Source organism: Petaurus breviceps, unplaced genomic scaffold (genome assembly GCF_028583685.1).
Source record: "Petaurus breviceps papuanus isolate PSGF00001 unplaced genomic scaffold, PetGlider_PUasm1.0 582, whole genome shotgun sequence".
Taxonomy (NCBI): Eukaryota; Metazoa; Chordata; class Mammalia; order Diprotodontia; family Petauridae; genus Petaurus; species Petaurus breviceps.
The window spans coordinates 925,422-945,852 of NW_027186390.1; the positions used below are offsets into that span (position 1 = coordinate 925,422).

The 20,431-nt window shown below is 38.0% G+C and overlaps 1 protein-coding gene across 2 annotated transcripts in view; it reads right to left on the reverse strand.

Moving 5' to 3' along the window:
* Nucleotides 1-20,431, reverse strand: part of LOC138173493 (N-acetyllactosaminide beta-1,6-N-acetylglucosaminyl-transferase-like) — a 164,304-nt gene that overhangs the window by 65,085 nt on the left and 78,788 nt on the right. Inside the window, exon 1 of one of the 2 annotated variants that reach the window (XM_069103502.1) lies at nucleotides 7,836-9,189. The exons of the other annotated variant lie outside the window; for it this stretch is intronic. Coding sequence (XP_068959603.1) covers nucleotides 7,836-8,751 — 916 coding nt within the window. The 5' untranslated portion in view covers nucleotides 8,752-9,189. Of the gene's footprint in view, nucleotides 1-7,835; nucleotides 9,190-20,431 lie in introns of those variants that run through there. 2 annotated transcript variants of the gene reach the window in all.

Genomic DNA, 20,431 nt, shown 5'->3' on the forward strand with positions numbered 1-20,431 from the left:
AGGAAGAAGTAGTCATTTTGGAGATCAAGGTAATTTCTGTGGCAAAAGAGGGAAACTAAAAATAATTTGGCAAACACAAAAGTATGCTGGGAACGAAAAATTCAGGTCAAAGTGCTGCTCTGAAAAGGAACTAAGTCCTGGTAGGGGCAATTATTGAGCTGCTGTTGTTGACTTCTGAAAAATTATGGGAACAGAAGAGATGTCACATAACTAAGAAATGAGCAGATGTGGTACTAATTTTCAAAAAGGTAAAGGTGAATCCTCTAAGTGTTGGTATTAAATTACTGTCATTCTTCACTATTATACATTGCATTATCAAAATACCCTTTGTTCTTTGAGGAGGCAGCTGGGCTGTATGCAAATATTCTTGTCCTAAAGGCAGAATTGTATTCCTGAACTTACCTTACCAAAAATTTGCCCTTTCTTCTTCAACTCAACTCTACTTTTTTTATTCAATCATTTTCAGTTCTACCTTTATGACCCATTTGGGGTTTTCTTGGCCAGGTTACTAGAGTGGTTTGCCATTTCCTTCTCTAGCTCATTTTAAAGATGAGGAAACTGAGGCAAAGAAGGGTTAAGTGGATTTGCCCAGGATCACACAGCTCCTAAAGTATCTGAGGCCAGATTTGAATTCATGAAGATAAGTCTTCCTGACTCCAGGTTTAGCACTCTATACACTGCACCACCTAGCTATCCTACTATTTAGGGCATTTCTAACAAAATTCTAGAACATATTATTCAAGGGATATGTAGTGAAGAGCTAGAAAGGAAAACTATGATTATGAAGAACCAATATGAATTCATCAAAAGTAGGTCATGTCAAACTATCATGACTTTCTATTTTAATAGGGTGAGTGGATTAAAAGGACTGCCATAGACATGTAATATCTGGATGTCAGAAAGGCATTTCACAAACTTTCATGATGTCCTAGTGGAAAAGATGGAGAGATTTAGAGTAGATAAAAATATAGTGAGATAAATGAGTGGACCCAAAGGGGAGTAAATAGTGTAGCTATGTAAATTCAATGGAGTCTCCAGTAGGTTGTCTATACTAGGGATCTGTCCTTGGTCCTAAACTGTCAAGATTTTTTTTTTTATCCATGGTTTGGATAAAGGCATAGATGAATGGTACGCTTATCAAATGACATCAGGGAATCTTAAGAAGGCTAAAATGATTAACTTAATCTATTAAGAATGAAGCTAAAAAACCAGGCAGTTTTAATATATTCTAAGCTTCACTTACTTTCACTGTTGAAAATGCTTAATTGGATCTTCAATGCAATTCAATAAACATAAAATGTCTACTATGCTAGGTACTCAGGGTACAAAGTTGAAATGATAATTCCCTCCCTTCAAGGGGATTAGAGTCTATTAGTGGGGATAGAGTATGTCTGCAAACAAGTATGACATAAGGAAAAATGTGATAGGGACAAAGGAGAATGCTAGAAAAATGTGTATTAGAAAAATTAAGGACAGAGAGAGTACTTTTAGCTGGAGGGATCAAGGAAGGCTCCCTGGAGGAAGTGATTCCTGAACTAGACCTTGAGGAAAAAGGAAGGATTTCAGTAGTCAGAGTCATAGATGGAAGCCCCACTCTGCAGGCTCAATCTGCCCTGTATAAATAGGGATTGGGAGAGTAAATCCAGGTGCTGTTATAGGATACAAATAGATTCTAGATGCCCCCAAGTACTAGGCCAAAGAGTTTGTAATCTATTCCACACAGGGTATCTAGGAGCCTACCTGAAGTCCAGAAGACTCATCTTCCTGAGTTCAAATCCTATCTGGGTGACCCTGGGCAAGTCACTTAACACCATTTGCCTCAGTTCCTCATCTCTAAAATGAGTTGGAGAAGAAAATGGAAAACCCTCCAAGAAAACTTTGCCAAGAAAACCCCAAATGATGTAGAGTAGTCACAAAGAGTAGAACATGACTGAAACTGAACAATAACAATAACATTTTATTCCATAAGCAACAGGGAATTACTGAAGGTTTTGAGCAAAGACAGGACATACTCAGACCTACATCTTGGGAAGGATTATTTTGGCAGCTATGTGAAAGGCAGAATGAAGAGGGTAGAAGCTAGAAGTGGTGAGATTAATGAGAAAGTTGTTACAATAGTCCAGATCAAAGAAGATGAGGGCCTAAGCTGGGCAAGTGGCTAACTAAGAAAATGGAAGCTCTCCTCCCTTATCTTTGCCAAGAAAACCCCAAAAGGGATCTTGAAGAGTTGGATACTACTGAAAAATGACTGAACAACAACAAACTTTCAAGAAGTTTAGTTTACAGGGTTTGGTAAGAGATTCTTCATCTTTAGGAGGTTTACATACAGAAAAGCCACCTGGCTAGCTGATATGGAGGGGACAGTTATAGAAATCTCCCAGACAGTATGCAATAAAGTATTGGAACCAAGGGGAGAGATGGGACATATAGGTGATAGTCAAAACCACAGCAGTGAATAACATCACTGAAGGGAAGTGTGTAGAGAGAAGTGTGTAGGCTTGAAGACAAAGCCCCAGACAACATCCACACTTAACATAGCAGGTGAAGATAATGAACTAATAAAGAAAACCAGGGGCAGTTAAGTGGTGCAATGAACTCCACTTGCCCTGGAGTCAGGAGGACCTGCATTTAAATCCAGCCTCAGACACTTAACACTTACTAGCTGTATGACCTTGGGCAAGTCACTTAACCCCAACTGTACTGCCTTCCCCCCTCTAAAAAGCAAAAAAAAGAAAGAAAACCAAAATGGAGCAAGTTAGTGGAGAGGGCCTTGTCCCTAAAATAAGAGAAGAAAGTATCTAGAAGAAGGTAATTATGGGAAAATAATTTATTATTTATCATTTGTTAACAATTATTTCAACCTAGCTTAATGTGGTCAGATATTGTTCAACCCAGAATGAGAGGTGGAAATCATTCAGATCCCAGAGACAATCCAGAGAAGCCAGAGTAAAGAATGCTTAGAATCCACCCAAGTTTTATTTTAGGTCCACCCAAGTTTTATTTTAGGTCCACCCAAAACACCACCCTTCTAAGTCCTTAGTCTATCCAAAACACTTGCGTTTGGGGTCTGCCCAATATCTTGTGGTTTTGGCTTAGTTTAAATTTTATTGAATGTTTATACTGATATGCTGATATATACATCTCAAGCAACCTACATATAAGTGGGCCAATCAGCTTGTGCCCTAGTCTGAACTCAATATAATATAAACCTCACAGAGGGGAGCCATACCTTTTCCCCCAGGTCTCTCCTCTGCCAAATGACTTAAAATTTTTTTCTTTTTGGTTTTGCTCTTGATCAATAGGATTTGATCAAGTGTTCCAAAAAGATTAAGGATGAGGACTAAGAAAAGGCCACTGGATTTAGCAATTAAGACAGCAATTAATTTAGCAATTTCCTTAGAAAGAGTTGTTTTAGTAGAATGGTGGGCAGATGACAAGGAGTAATGAAGTGAAGGTTAGGAAAAGGAAAGCAGGGAGTGCAGACTACTCTTAACCTCATTAGTAGAATAAACTTTAGTTTGAATTAATAGAAGCATAGCATTCATAGTGAAGAAAACAATAGTGATGGTGTACTCTGACCTGGATGGACCATATATGAAATATTATTTTCAGTTTGGGGTATATCATTTTAAAAAGGAAATTCATATGGCTACAGGTAGCATAAGTTTATTTCCTTGAAAACTATTTTCTTCAACCATTTTCCAATTATGAGCTAAAATATATCCAAAGAATACTGAACAGAATGGCAAGGGGACTAAAAACTATGCTATCTGACCTAGGCACCTAGGCAGTTAAATGGTGTGGACTCAGAATTAGGAAGATTTGAGTTCAAATCTTGACTTCTGACATGTATTAGCTGTGTGACCCTGGGCAAGTCACCTAACTTTTGTCTGCCTCAATTTCCTTAATTGTAAAATGGGAATAATTGTACCTACCTTCTAGAGCTGTTCTAAGAATCATCAGGATCCAAGACCACCCCCCTCTTTTTACTCCTCTCTTTTTTAATATTGGGAGACACTCTATTTTCCAGAGCTAAGGCCCAGCAATCAAGCTGTGCCCTGAGCTTGGCATAACAACAATTCTTTGCACTCACCCTCTGGATGAACATGCTGCAACTAAATCACAGAACTGATGGTCCCTGAATTTGGGCAAACACCGACAGGTCCAGACACAAAGCCCTACTATGAACGGACTTTTTGTCACTAGACAGCCTTGCTTCGCTGTTGCTGTTATGCCTCACTACTGTTACTACACTACATTGTTTGATTTTTTTGTCTAGCCACAAATATATGTCAAGGTTTAGCCCCACTGCCTCAGGTCTCCTACTAGAGGAGGCCTCAACACATGTGTCTAATTTCTCTCCTATAATGGGATAAAGAAAGCTTTTTCTTTTTAATCTGTGTGAGCTCTTTGGTATTTTTGGAGTTGTAAAAACCTCTGTGACTCTTTGATCATTTGTCACTGGAGTTGATAGGAGTTAGACAATATTTGTAAAGGACTGAGCACAGGGTCGGTAACACACTGAGTGTTTAATATATGCTTCCTTCCTTCCTGTTTGACCCTGTGTAAATCACTTAACTCCTCTTGACCTCAGTTTCCTCATCTATTAAAGTGAAAATAATACTAGCACCTACTTTACAAGGTGGTTTTAAGGAGATAATATATGTAAAGTGCTTTGTAAGCTTAAAATCACTATACATATGCTACCTATGATATTATGATCATTTTAAGTAAATGAGTCCATTTGGCTTGTAAAACAAAAGATTTGGGGAGGTGGGAAGGTAGAAGACAAGGGCCGAACTGTCATCAAAGCTACCATTTGGAGGAGAGCTTAGGATCATTTTTCACAGAACACAGAACCCAGATCTACAAGCAATGGATGGAAGTTGTAGCAAAGGAGATTTCAGGCTTAATGAAAGGAAAACCCGTTAAGGCTGTCCAAAATGTAATGTGCTGTTTGGGAAGTGGTGGGTTCTGTCTGCCTCAGGAGGGGTGTTCAAGCAGAGATCAGATGAACACCCGGTAGGAAGCTTATCAAGGGGATTCACTTTCAGGTTTAGGTTACATTAGATGACCCTGTAGTACCTTCTCACTCTGAGATTCCATCCTTCTCTTAAAGTCTGAATCTCTGACCCATGAACCCAGAAAACAGCTCCACATAATTCCCTAGGAAATTCTTTAGGGGTTTGGTGAAGAAGAGTATAAAGCATGCTGTCCTGTTTTCTCCCATCTTCATAAACATGCCAAGTAAGACGGCACATGGTTGCTGTGCTTAAGCTTCTCTTGTGCGTGGGTGTGTTGCCATGGCACCTCGCATTGGCTCCTCCCTTCCCCCCTCTAACAAGTCCCTGCATCTTTCTAGAAGAACTGCAACAAGCCAAAGGACAAGAAACTCTTGCAGAGGAATGATTCTATCATTTCTCACAATCCCTGGCACATAGTAGGCATTTAATAAGTGCTTGTTGATTTTATTTAAGCATAAGCCAGGTTGGCCATGGACAAGGAGAGAGAAGACCATTTTTCTTCCCACTCAGTAAATGCATGTTTCCCGACACTGGAGAAGATGATCTAGTCCTTAAGGACTCAAACTAATAAAAGCAGCTTAAACTGTACACAAATACAACGAGAGAACAAGATGTGTGCAATTGAGAGTTTTGTTCTATAGTAAACATATCCATTTGTTTGATTTTTTAAAATAAATTTCAAATTCGTAGGGTTTACCTTCTTACACCATTTAAAAAAATGAGCACTAAACTTTTCCCGCATTGTAGGGGGGGGGGTGCAGTGTCAAATTCATGTGATGGTTGTTTTCGGAGAGGTGGAATGACAATGAAGTATTTGACATTAACTGGGTTTTTTGGCCTCTGAGGGAGGAAAGAAAGGGAGAACACTGTGGTAACAACAGGCTTACAGGATAGATATTTAGCATACAGTGAGTGAGTGGCTTTGCAGAAACACTTATTCTCTATGAAGCCTGACATTTAAAATAGAAGAACTGATATGATTAGAGATATTCTGTTAATGAAGGGCAGACTTGGAACTGTGCTTGAGCTGGCTTGAATCCTACAGAATGATGCTGTCATCTCTCTACTGACCAAGTGTAAGAGAGAGCAGGGGTACTTGTGGTTGGAGATCAATTTATATGTAACTTGATATGGAATTTGAGGAGGGACATACATAAAACTAGGGGTGCTGCTAGTGGTTATTTTTTCATTTAGTTTTTCTATAGCATCTTGCATAGTTCAGATGCATAATGAATGTTTATCTTTTTTAACTGAATTGAAATTCTACTAGCTAGATGAACTCTACCATTTTTGGCAAAAGTACCAGCAAATATTTAACATAAGCAAAAAAGCTGAAAAGTACAGTCAACAAGCATTTTTTAAGTACCTACTATATGCTTAGCACTGTGCTGTGTCTGCATAAAAAAACCCAACCAAAAAACAAACAACAGTTTCTATTTTCTAGCAGCTCAAAATCTAAAGGAGGAGACCATAAAGCAAACAACTATGTGCAAATAAAACATATACAGGATCAAGTGAAGATAACAAACAAGGAAAGGGTGATGACAGATGAGTGGGAAGGGAGGGGGTGGGGACAGGAGCAACAATGGAAAGCAAGTCCCATACTACACGTTGTAGACAACTCTATGCAATCAAAAAGACTACTGGATTCAGATTAGACGTGATAACCAAGTTGGTTCCAGATGACTGATGCTAAATTATATTTTTCTTTTCATAGATGAGGGATAAATAGACAATGGTTGGAATGTTACATACATACATATATACACACCTGTCACCCATGGTCATCGGATAGAATTTGTTATTTGTTGTAAGAGAACAACCAACATTTGTTGTTGTTATAAGAGAAGTTGACTGTGTTTGAGAAGTAGTGCACTACTGTATTAAAAAAAAGCATCAAAAGGATATTTTAAAAAGCCAAACAAGTACAGAAAACTGTGTGAACTAACTTGGAGATTTTGAAATCTAACATCCTATTTTTTAGGGAGAGCAGTCAAATAGAACATTGAAGGCCCTGTATCACACCTTAAGTACAATCATGAGCTCTTCTAGGTGGTGCAGTAAATAAAGTGATGGACCTGAAGTCAAGAAGATTTGAGTTCAAATTCATCCTCAGATACTTATAAGCAGTGTGACCTTGACCAAGTCACTTAACCTCTATTTCCTCAACTGTAAAATGGGAAAAATAATAGCACCTACCTCAAAGTGTTGTTGTGAGAATCAAATGAGATAATATTTGCAAAAGCATCTAATACAATGCCTTTGCACATATTAGGTGCTACATAAACACATTCTTTTCCTCTTCCCCTCCCTCCTTTCCAATATTGTACGCTCCTATTGACCTGAATAAAGTTCAGTTTTCTCTTACTGTTACCAGAGTTGTCCGGTTCAGTTGGATCCTTCCTGATTTTCATATCAACTGAGTTTGAAATAAGCTCCTTTCTTCAAAGAGCAAATCTCTTTGGTTAGGAGAAGGGGAAAGTGATTTGTGGGAAATTCCCATTAATCTCTTATTATCTCAAATGAAAAGTGTCATTACCTTGATTCAAGGATCCCTGCCGAGGATATATGTACAATTCAGTCCAGAATGGTTTATTTGAACATCACTTTCCCATATTAGGTAGAATACTGGAAGTTTTACAGTCTTCTAACACAAAGTCCATCATTTCAAATTATGCTCATAAAATATTAGGAATCTGAATGGAATGAAATGTATGTTCTACTTCTGACAGGATGGAAAAATATCAGTTCTTCCAAAGATCTTTTTATCATACTCTATCTTGTTAGTAGGAATGAAATAGATACACATACCTGGAATCCTATTGAGTGTCACCCAGAAATGCTCATCAGGACTGTAGGTGTCCTTAGACCATTGAAGTAAATCAATGGCCCGTTGGTCTTGGAGAACAAAATTGATAAACTCCCTTGTAAGGGCAACATAGGCAGAGCCAAAGTAAATAGTCAGATTGTGGGGAGGTGGGGTTTTTAATGCTTGGGTGTTAATTACATAAGATGCCTCTGGACTCAAATGCTCTCTATGGATGTATTTAGTCCTTTCAATAGCATGTGAAGGGGGCAGCACTCCTGGGGTGATATTTTTCCCTTTAAATCCTTTCAAATGCTGGATTATTTCCTTATTGGTTTTCAGAGGGAAATCTTGCCCACAAGTGTTAATAATGTACTTCCACTGAACCTTAGAGGCTACAAGGTCTTTCATGCAGTTCAGGTCAGCCTGGAGCCTGGATATTCCACCATAGATAACTGGCTCCAACTTGGAGGCTAGGAAAGCATTGGGGAAGCAGCCCACCAATCTCCCCACAGCATCTTTAAACTCAGCTGTTGCCTTCTCATCCACGTGAACACAGTAAACATTTTGGGGCATGTAAACCGCCCTGAAAAGTCTCTCAAAGGTCTCAAAGTCCTTATGTATGACCATTGCATAGGCCAAAGGAAACTGGGCTTCTTCTTCCGAAAGAGCGGTTTTTATGTAGTGACTTTGGAGCAAGTATTCCTTGCAAGATTTCCCAGATACTGTTAGCGTGTTTTCCCATAGGAAAGATGTTTTCCCTTTGATAAATGAATTGCAGACTTTGGCCAGAACCAAAGTGTTGGTTATATTTAGCCTCTGAAGGCTTTGGTCGCTATATAAATTAAACATGTAGAACAGAATAAAAATAACTACAGTAAAAATAGGAACTACAAAAAGATAATGCATCAGCGAAGGCATGTTTTAAAGCCAGTCAAAATCATGACGTGCTTGCTCCAAACTTACTTTTCCACCTGAGTTGGTATTTTGGTCGGAGCAGCTGCCTCTTCTGCCCAGGAGGACGCGGAGTGATCACTTTCCATCTCATTCACCGAGCCTGGCGGCTGTTTCCCTCCTCGAGCTGACATTAGGGGCCGTTCCCTCCTCTTTCCTCAGCCTCTCGCAAACCTTCTTTGTCTAAATCCCAGTAGCAGGTTGCTTAAGCCCAGCCTATTTTTCCCTGGTTCCCCATTTGCCTCTGCAAGCTGTCTTCCCGTGTAGGTCGGAACAACTCTGAACTCCCAGGACCCGCTTTTCCTTTCCAGATTCCGCTTCTCGAGTATTTTTCTTTTGATATTGGCCTTTTTGGGGGAAGGGGGAGTGGGGGAGGCTACCCTTTAGGGAATTAGCATAGTGAAAGCCAAAATCTTAATGCCGAGTTCTGGCAAGCAAGCCCATTTCCTGCTAATCATTGAACAGGCTGTAGCCTTTCTCCCCCCGCCCCCCACCCTCTTACAGCACTGCCGATAACATAGAACTTGTCTTCTCTCATGTCGTCTCACAGGCAAGCTGACAATTACACAGGCGAGCAGCTCACACTACAGACAGCCAGTTTTCATTCGAGGCTGCCAAACTTCCTCTAAAGGATTTCTAAAGGAAAACAGAATCATCACTGAGATAAAACAAGGAAAATTTCCTTTAAATATTTTCTTTTCCCTTTCCTCGACTGTAATAAGAAGAACACAAATGAAAGGTCTATAGAATAGACTTGTGCTATGACTTGCTTATGATGACTAAATAATTCATGCTCCTGGTAATTTTCATGGGAAAACTCCCCTTGATTTTAAATGGGTACTAGAATAATGCTTGGAACAGAAGTTGCCACACAACCCGAGCATAAAAACCATCAGCATCTAGGATGAACACCTTATTTGCTTAAATATAAGTTGTTTTTTTCCAAAGGTACTTACTACCAACTTTTTGTGCTTCTCAAGAGTCAATTTCCTCTAAGGGAAAAGAGCTGATCTCTGAGGAAAATGTGGGCCCAAATTACAGCAGTTAGGTGGAGAAATGCACACAGTGCTGGGCCTAGAGTCAAGAAGATAGGAGTTCAAATTCCACCCCAAACACTTACTAGCTGTGTGCCCCTAGTCAAGGCACATGACCTCGGTTAGCCTCACTTTTTTCATCCGTAAAGTGAGGATAATGACAAGACCTACCTTTCAGTATTGTTGTGAGGATCAAATGATATAATATTTGTAAAATGTTTAGTCCAGAGCCTAGATATTATTATACAAATGGTTATTCCCTTCCCCACCTTCAAAATCATGCCTCTGACATATGCTGGCTATGTACCCTGGAGGAAGTTATTTACTCTCTCAGTGTACCAGTCAACTCTCTAAGAAGATATACAAGTTTCAGAGCAAATGGTGACTTTCATTGGTGGAGGGGTGTCTCAGGCCAAATTAGAACTCAGGTCCTGCACCACCTAGCCACCACCTCCCAATTCAATTTTTGACCTTCTGGTATGAAGTATTATCCTTCCCCAATCAGAAACCTTTCCATGTAGGACATATCCCTAATGCTCTTCTCTCCACCTTTTTAACCCTATCACTCTCTATACTTTCCCTTAATAAAAAATGATGCACAGATTCTTTATTGTCTCTGTGTTTTGTAAGATTAAGAAAGGAAACAAAATATATGTCAATTCACATAGAGTAGTAGAAAATGAGTGAGTAAAGTATGTAATCCTAGTCATAGAGGGGATATCAATACCAATGATTTCCATTTAAATATATATATATGTATATATAGTGCTATCTTCCATCCTGAAGAAATTTAAACCTTGATGAAAATGAATTTATTACAGATAGCCCAGTTTTGCACTGTATTATATCTACTTGGTTTAAAGTGGAGAAGAGGGCAGCTAGGTGGCGCAGTGAATAGAGCACTGGCCCTGGAGTCAGGAGGACCTGAGTTCTAATTTGGCCTGAGACACAACACAAAAAAACTAGCTGTGTGACCTTGGGCAAGTCGCTTAACCCCAATTGCCCTCCAAAAAGCAAAAAAAATGAAATGGAGAAGATACTTGTTGACATTACTTTTATAATTCAAATCAAAGTATCTTGTTGGAACTTAGATTTTAGAGCTAGATAAGCCCTCAGAGATAATCTCCCAACCACCTCCTTTTACATATGAGGGAACTGAGACCCCAAATTGGGATGTGACTTTCCCAAGGAGTGAGTAGCAAAGCTTAGGAAAAAGGTGTTTTTTCTTTTTTTGAAAGCTTGAATTTTCCAAACTATCAATCTACACAGAGCAAGTTCATTGTAGAGAGGTGGTGGTGTGTAGTAGACAAAGCCATGGACTCAGGGTCAGGAAGATCTCAGCTCAAATCCTAATAGGGACATTTCCTAGCTGAGAGATCTTAGATCCCTTAACTTCTCAGGTTCAATTTTCTCTATTTGTAACAAGTAGATAATAATAATAACCTCCTAATATGGTTGTTATGCACATCTTCAAGCGCTATGTAAATGCAAACTGTTATTATTATTGTTATTGCTGGATGATGGCCAGATCTCCATTTCACTTTTTGTGTTAAATCCCTCTTTCCTCATCCTAGGCTAGATTAAATCTTAACAAAATATTGCCCTAAATGAAACCACAATAATTACATTTTTTATTCTTATAAAGCAGAACTACATGGACAATTTGGAATTTACATTCAAAATGTACAAATAAGTTAGAACTAATTGTGAAAGAAACCAAGAAAAATCCTTTCTTCCATTGTGTTTCACTTTGTTTTCTTTCCTTCCTTGAGCAGAGCTTTAACAGTCAAAATAGTACTCTCCGTTCCTGCCAAATGTTTACATCTCAGTATTTTTTCTCTATGTACTCACACCAAATGATGTAAGATCTGATGACAAGTCCTGTTGACTCTACCTCCACAATATCTCTTGCAATTATGCCTCTCTATTCTGGTTCAGTGGATAGAGCTCTGGGCCTGGAGTCAGGAAGACCTGAGTTCAAATTTGGCCTCAGATATGCACTGTGTGACCCTGGTCAAGTCACGTAGCTTCTGTTTGCTTTAATCCACAGGAGAAGGAAATGGCAAATCACCCCAGTATTTTTGCCAAGAAAATTCAATATGGGGTCATGAAGAGTTGGATACAAGTAAACTACTAAACAACAGTAACAACTCTGTTCTTATGGTTAGTGTATTTCAGTTTATGACAGGTCATCGCTCCTCATCCACATTATCAGTATATCCTCCCCCCCCACTTCCTATGTTTTTCTTCTCCAAACCATTTACTACACAGATTCCAAAATAATGTTTACACATGTGCAGGAATTATATGAACACAACTACAAAATATTCATTACAGAGATAAAGACACACAAATAATTGGAGATGTTCATTGCTCATAATCGGACTGTGTCAATAGAACAAAAATGACATATAATATTATCCAGATTAATTTTCAGTTTCCAAAAAGTTATTTTGTGGAATTAGGAAAAAAACCACAAATTTCCTTTGGAGAAACAAAAGACAGATAATTTCAAAGTAAACAATAATTTTTAAAAGGTAAAAAAGAAGGAAGTCTAGGAGTACCAGATCTCAAACTATGGTGCCAAGTAGTAATCATCAAAATTATTTAATGCTCATTAAAGAATAGAAAAGTTTATCAGTCAAACAGTTTAGGTATGTAAGACTCCAAAGCAATCATACGTAGCAGCATAGTGTTCAATAATTTCAAGGACTCCAACCACTTGAGCAAAGAAGTAGGAAAACTGGAAGACAGTTTGGCAGAAATTATGTTTAGAGCAATTATTATGCCATATAAGCTCCATATGTGACTTTAGATACAAAATACCTGTCATAAAAAATTTGAACTGGGAAGGAAATAACTTTTACCATAATCAATGGAGACAATTCCTTAACCAAACAAAAGATAGAGAGAATCATAGAAGAAAAAATGGACTACTTTGATTACATGAAATTAAAAATTTTCAACACAAAGAAAATTAATACTTTTAGAATTCAAAGGGTGAACTGGGTAAAAAAAAAATCCAGCAAATGTCTTTGGTAAATGTCTGATAATAAATGTATCTAGGGAATTGATACAAATATATAAGAACAAGAGCCATTCCCCAATAGATAAGTGGTCAAAGGATATTAACACAGACTTCTCAAAAGAAAGGCAGATTAACAATTTGAAAAATTCCCCAAACCAATCTATAAGAAACAAAAATTAAAGCAAAGCTGAAATTCTACTTCACACTTAGCATATTGGCAAAGGATAAAGTTAATTGTTGGAGGATCTTTGAGAGGATAAGCAAACTAAAGGATTTTATTTTTGCCTTTCTTTGTATCTCCAGTGCTTAGCATAATGCCTGGCACATAATAGGTGCTTAATAAATGTTTATTGACTGCCTCTTGACAGAGTTGTGAATTGATCCAAACATTCTGGAAAGCAATTTAAAACTATCCTAAAAGTCCCAAAATTCATACCTAAAATCTTCCTGACTCAAGACTGAATATTTACTACTATGCCACCTAGCATAGGTGATTTGGGGAGATGAGCTACTCATGACATAAAGACATAAACAGCAATACAAAGCAATAGTTTAATTGCCAAATGAATTGTACAGAGTTGAGAGTTGAAAGGAGAGGGGGTCAGATTAGTTGGGATCTGAGCTGGGTAGGGTTTGGCTTCATAGATATAAGTGAGGAGGACATTCTTTGGAGTGGGTGTTGAAATAATGGTAAAAAAGGCACAAAAGCAAGAAAGCTCAATGCCAAGGCACTACCCTGGAGGAAGAATTGAGTTTTTAATTGAACTTTCTTCAGAAAATGGGAACTTTCAAACCAACGAGCTACTATGACAACTGTCTGATAGTGTTGGTTGTTTGCTTGTTGTCCTGCATTCTCTAAAAGGGCGAAAATGACATCAGTATACTGGGGTCAAGGACATATATCTATATATCTATATCTATATATCATATACTGGGGTCAAGGACAGCATGTTTGGCTGTGGCTGATCAAACCAATATGAGCTTGGAAGGCTTTACCACAAGTCAATCCATATGCACATTTGGAGTGGGGATGGCTCTAAATTTGTACATCTCACATTTCTTTTGAGCATAGCACCTTTTTTGAAGTGGGCATGCTATGTCCACTGGACCCAGTGTCTCCCGCATTTGAGAATCAGTTTCAAAGTTTCTCAGAAAGACCTTGAGAGTGTGCTTGTACTACTTCTTCTGACCTCCATGTGAATGCTCACTTTGTGTGAGTTCTCTATAAAAGTCTTTTAGGCAAATGTACATTTGGCATTTGAACAAAGTGGCCAGCACAGTGGAGTTGCACTTTCTGCAGTAGATAGTGTCACTCAAAGTGTCCAAAGTCATCTGTAAAATGCACAGACCTGTGGACACTAGGCATGATATTTGTTCAGAGCAACTCCCTGATATAGTGTCAATGGTTCCATCATCTCACCTGGGTAGGTTCTCCTTGCACTTATGCAGATCAAAACCCCTTCAAACCTTAGTTCATAGGATTTAGAAGTGGGAGAGACCTCATAGATCATAAGGTCTAATCTGAATGACTTGTTCAGGATTGAAGCATTCAATTAAAAGTGGGAATGTTTGTTAAAGTTTACATTTACACTATGTAAGTGGCTATTCAAGATGCCTTACAATTAATTGACAAAAGAAATTGTCACTGGCTGGGAGTAGCACTCTAGGTTTCTTGTCCCACTGGAAACTTTTTAGCTACCCAGAAGGGCCGACTTCTGCAATCTTCAGCAAATTATGCTTTTTTATCCTTTATGTTAGACTCAGAACATCATAGATCTAGAGTTCCAAGAGACTTCAAAAGTCAACTAGTCAAACCCCCTCATTTTACAGATGAGGGTATTGAGTCTCAGGAAACTTTTATAATTTGCTTAAGGGTATCCATGAAATAAATGTCAGAGGCAGGATTTGAACCTCTGTCTATAAAGCCAATATTCCTTCCACTGTACCAACTTCTACCTTCTAAATTCCACTAGATGTAATGAAGTGTAACTATAGTAACACTTATTTTTCTGTCTTCCTTCGTTCCTATTTCTTTTGTTTAATTGCCTATGCTAGGGTGAAATCTGATGTATTTCTGGGCATATGCTAGACTTTGTGGTAGAGAGAAAGGATACTAGTTTAAGGAGTATGAACAGCTGGATTCAAATTCTGCTTTTGATATCTGCAGCCTTTGTGATCTAGGATGAGACACCTTCCCTGGTCCCCAGTTTCGTCTATCATAAAATGAGGGGGCTGAGCTGAATGGCTTTTGAGGTCCATTTTATCTCTAGATATAGACCCGAAATGATGTATCAATCTCAATTAACCACTGTTCTCAAATTGAGGTTAAGGTAGAATAATTAATTTTCATAAATTTGAGGAGAAAATCTTTTAAATTCATAAAGTCAAAGAATGAGAAAAGTACACTTGGTAGGGCTGGAAGGCTTCAAGCAAAAATAATTTGTCAGAGTAGCACTAAAATCTGGGGTTATTTAGCTGAATGTGATTAAGATTAGACTCATTTTTATGATTTATGCTTTCTCTGTAATATTTATGTGTTGGAAGACAATTTTAATGGAACTCTTGTCAGAAGTACTGAAGCAGGTCAAATGACTCAAATTGGTTTATTTGTTTTTTCTCTGCTCATTGCATATTATAGGGAACTTTTCTGGAGGTAGTAAGAGCTGTTACACATACAATTCAGGGAAAAGTTGGCAATGGCAGTAATCACACCTTCATTTTAACAGCTAAATGATTCCATTCTCTTTGTCTAGATAACTTATAAATGAAAACCCACAAACGTATGAACTCTTTGATTATGATGATAACTCCAAGTAACATCTTTCCTTAAACAACAACTAATGTATATCAGAGGAACCTTTTCCAGGAGATCACTAGGGAGAACCCAACTCCTCTTGGGGCCCAATCACTTGACTTTCCACTCTAGTTCAGCTAATTGCTGAAGGAGTAGGTATGAGTCAGTGCATCTCTCAAATTGGCTGAAAGGCACCAAAACATTTTTTTTCAGCTCTCACCTAGAAGTTTAAAAACTTTCACACGAAAAATCTATGAGGAATTTTCAAGGCAAATGCTGATGTTTTGAATTTTCAATGTAAATCCCCTCCCCAAGATGAAAGCTTTTTCTTCCTCCTCAAATTTCTCATAGCATTATGTCTAGACTTCTCTTTTACCATTATGATAGTTTGCCTTAGAGATAGTAGCAGTTCTTTTTGAGAACGTCTTAATTTCCTCTATTATTCCAAGAGGATTGGGACGAGGCTGTTATTCTTTCTTTTGTCCTCAGCCCTTTAACATAATGTCTTACACATAACAGGTAGTTAATAAATGTGAACAACATGGCATAACTTGTCACAAAGGCTTGGGATTGAACTGAATGGCATTGAATTGAATTACCTGCCTCAGTGGAAAGTAAAACTAAATTTATGAAAGGTTTTGATGGAGTAAAGTTAACATGCAAACACTCTCTGAATGATGAATGATGTTAGGCAAATATTTGCAAAGAACCATGTACCAGGAAAAGCAAATAAACAAAAGCAGTGAGGCAAAAGCAAGTCACCACGGTGAATGCTCCAGAAACATGAGCAGTCATAGGAGTTCTGGAACCAAGTTTAAGTTTTTAGTGATTCTAATATAAAGTTCTAAAAAAGAAAGCAGAGGTGGTTACTTAGGAAATGGTGAACAATAGCCAAGAGTCTATTGCTACTTGACCATGCCTGCATCAGCCAACAAATGTTTGGGGAAGGCATTTACCAGGGCATATGGATTTTCACATGAAAAACTCTTTCTGATATAAATTATTATTATTATTTTTTAAAGCAATCAGGTTTAAGTAACTTGCTCAAGGTTACATGGCCAGTTATTTCTGGGTGTGGTGCTGAGTATCAGAGCCCGGATTTGATCCCCAGGTCATCCCGACACTGGAGCCGGTGCTCTTACTTGCTGAGCCACCTGGCCGCCCCTTATAAATTATTTTTTACCAAAATGTTTCTTTCCCCTGAGTTCAGCCAATAATATCCATATATAGTATATATGACTCAAGCGAAGACATTACAAATAAAAGCTTTTTGCTTCTGCCATTGGCCCACACCTAGTCTAATCTTATATAAATATACATTAGAGAATAAGAAAAAAAAAGATGCTTTGAATGAATAAGGCAGTGTGGTAAAAAAAAAAAAGCCTCTTGGATTTGTAATCTGGAAATCTGAGTTTGAATCCCAACTCCAACATTTACTATGAACAAATGACAATGGGCAAGGCAATCACATGGCAAAATGGATAGAGTACCCTACTTGGAGTTGGTTGAAATCTTGCCTCAGACATTTACTAGCTGTGTGACTGTTGGAAAATTACCTAACCTCTTTCAGCCTCAGTTTCTTCATGCATAAAAGGGAGGTAATACTAGCATACACCACAGCATAGGCTTTTATGACTATTAAATCAAATGTGATAATACATATAAGGTGCTTTGTAAATCTTAAGCTATATAAATATTAGTTATTGTTACTATTATTAACTTCTCTGAACCTCAGTTTCTCATCTGTAAAATTGGGATAATACCTATATTACTCTACCTCCCAGATTGGTTATGATGAAAGTACTTTATAAAACATAAAATACTATGTAAGTGGGGACTGTTATTACTTTGGGAATCCTTGACTCAAGTTCCTTAACTGTGACTCTGAAGTGCTTCTCAACTCATAATTAAGGGCCTGATTTGATCCCTGGAAGAGAGGAGGAGAGTGGCTTTATACAGTAATCAAACTTACTGACATTGTTAGTGGACATAGAGAAAATTCCTATTTTCTCCCTACTCTGCTTCTTAGAATCATGCTTTTAAAATGTGAAGAACAAAATACACATGGTTATAAAGGAAACCAATTATATCAAAATACAGTTATCAAAATTTTTATAAGGACAAATTCATGTGGATTCTGAAATCTATGTGTACTCCTTGTTAAGAAACTCTGTTCCAAGGAGGGAAAGAAAAACAAAAATATGAGCATTTATACCTTGGAAAAAGGCAAAGGCTACACATCAGGGCTTGATTTATTGTTTTGTTTATTGTCTATAGTAGACAATAAAGGATTCCAATTAAATGTAAGTGTGACTTGCATACATTTCTTTTCCTTTTAAACATCTACTTCCACATTGCTGGATATATACAAACACAGACAACTGGGGGGGGAGGGGGTAAGGGGGGGTGGCAGGTAAGTGTCCAGTGGACAATGGATAGAGTGTCCAGTCTGGAGTCAGGAAGACCTGAGTTCAAATGTGACCTCAGACACTTACTAGCTGTATGATCCTGGGCAGGTCATTTAACCCTGTTTGCCTTAGTTTCCTCATCTGTACAATGAGTTGGAGAAGAAAATGGCAAATCACTCCAGTATCTTTGTCAAGAAAACTACAAATGGAGTCATGAAGAGGTAGACATGATTGAAATGACTACATAGCAACAACAAAGAACCCAAGGAAAGGTAGAAAGAGAGACTGGCCCAGGATGCAGGCTTCCCCTATTGTGCCATTATCTTCAAATTCCCAAACGTGATGATTATGAACATGTTTACCACCTACTAGAAGTAGAATAAAATTTTCTTTCATCCTACCAACTTTCCTTCACTGTCCATTAGTGGGGTAAAAAGAAGGCTACATTGGGGGTCAAGAGACTCTCTGACATTTATTAGATGTATAATCATAGGCAAATCATTCAACCTCTCTGAATCTCAATGCACTCCTCTGTGTTGCCTGGACCTGTGATTTTGACGATTTCTTATTGATAAAATGAGACAAAAGCATTTGATAGGGTCAGATATGAACTTAAGGAAAATCATTTTGAAGGTTCTGACCAGCTTCCCATACCAAGAAAAGGATCAAAGCTGTAGTTAAACTGTACTAAATGAAATCCCTGGAAACCATTCTTTTTTTTTTTCTTTTTTTTCCTTTTTTTAGAGGGGGGAGAGTAGGGCAATTGGGGGTTAGTGACTTGTCCAAGGTCACATGGTTAGTGTGTCAAGTGTCTGAGGTCACATTTGAACTCAGGTCCTCCTGACTTCAGAGCCAGTACCCTATTCACTGTGCCACCTAGCTGCCCCGAAACTATTCTGAATGACTGTATTCATAAATGCCCTGTCACATTGGTACTGGTTTAATCTCCACATGCCAATACAATGAACCACCTTTTTACACATAGCTGCTTTCTTTGCACCATCTGCTCAGCGCCCCTTTCCCCTGTTTAAATCATTTTTTAAAACAGCACAGTCATTTCTAGATCCAATCCTTGAAACCCCACAGTGAGACTTGCTTTATAATAAAAGAAAGCAATCAAGCAAAACAAATCAACACAAACGTATGATAGCATATGCAACATATTTCATCTATAGTACTCTTTTCTTTAACAAAATGCTGGAAGTGCTTCCTAATCTCATCTCCTAGGGCAAGATTGGTCTTTACAAGTTATTTTTTCCTTTACATTAATATAGTCCTTGTATATGCAGCTCTGCTTCTGTTTCTTGATTCTATGTCAGTTTTCTACTTCAAGTTTCTTCTTTCTCTAACCTACCTTCCACACAGCTGTCAAAATGATTTTCCTTTAGTTCAAATCTGACTCTCTTAAGCCCCTTACTCAGTAAACTCAAATGGCTCTCTATTAACCCTAGACTTAAATATAAACTTATCCATTTCACATTTCAAGCCGTTCACAACTAGACCTCAATCTACCTTTACAGACTAATTAAATATTACTCCCCTCCCTGTATTCTATAATTCAGCCAAATGGGCTTTTTTGCTTAGCTTACATGTGATTCTTAATATCTACCTCCATGCCTTTGCATTGGCTTCCCTCCATGTCTGGAATGTATTCTCTCCTCACCTCTGATTCCTTGTTGCCCTCAAGACTCATCTTAAGGACAGTCTTCTACGTGAAACTCTTATCTTACCACCCCCTCCCTCCCATCCTGTCGACCTTCCTCCCAAAATTTGTTGTTGTTCGGTCATGTCCAACTCTTCATGACCCCATTTGGGATTTTCTTGGCAAAGATAGTGGAGTTGTTTGCCATTTCCCTCTTCAGTTCATTTTATAGATGAGGAAACTGAAGCAAATAGGGTTAAGTGACTTGCCCAGGGTCACACACTAGTAAATGTCTGAGTTCATATTTGAACTCAGGAATATGAGTCTTCCTGACTCTAGGCCTGGCACTGTATTCACTGTACCACCTAGCTGCCCCCTACAGTTCCTAGCAAACTACATGTCCCACCCGCCAAATTACCTTGTATTTAATTTTATATATATCTTACACATACTTATTTATGTGCATGTTGTCTTCTAAGAGGTAATAGAAGCTCCCTAGAGGCCAAGATTTTTATTTTTTGTCTTCACAATGTCTAACACATACCAGACACTGAATGTTTATTGTTTCTTTAAATTCCTTATTTTTTTGTCTCTTACAGTGAAATAATAAGTCCATAATATGATAATATGAGACAACATTATATTATTAATAATATTTATATACTACAATTTGTTTAGCCATTACCCCAATTTATGGGAATATATTGTTTCCAGGTTTTTTCTTCTTTCATTGAAAGCAGC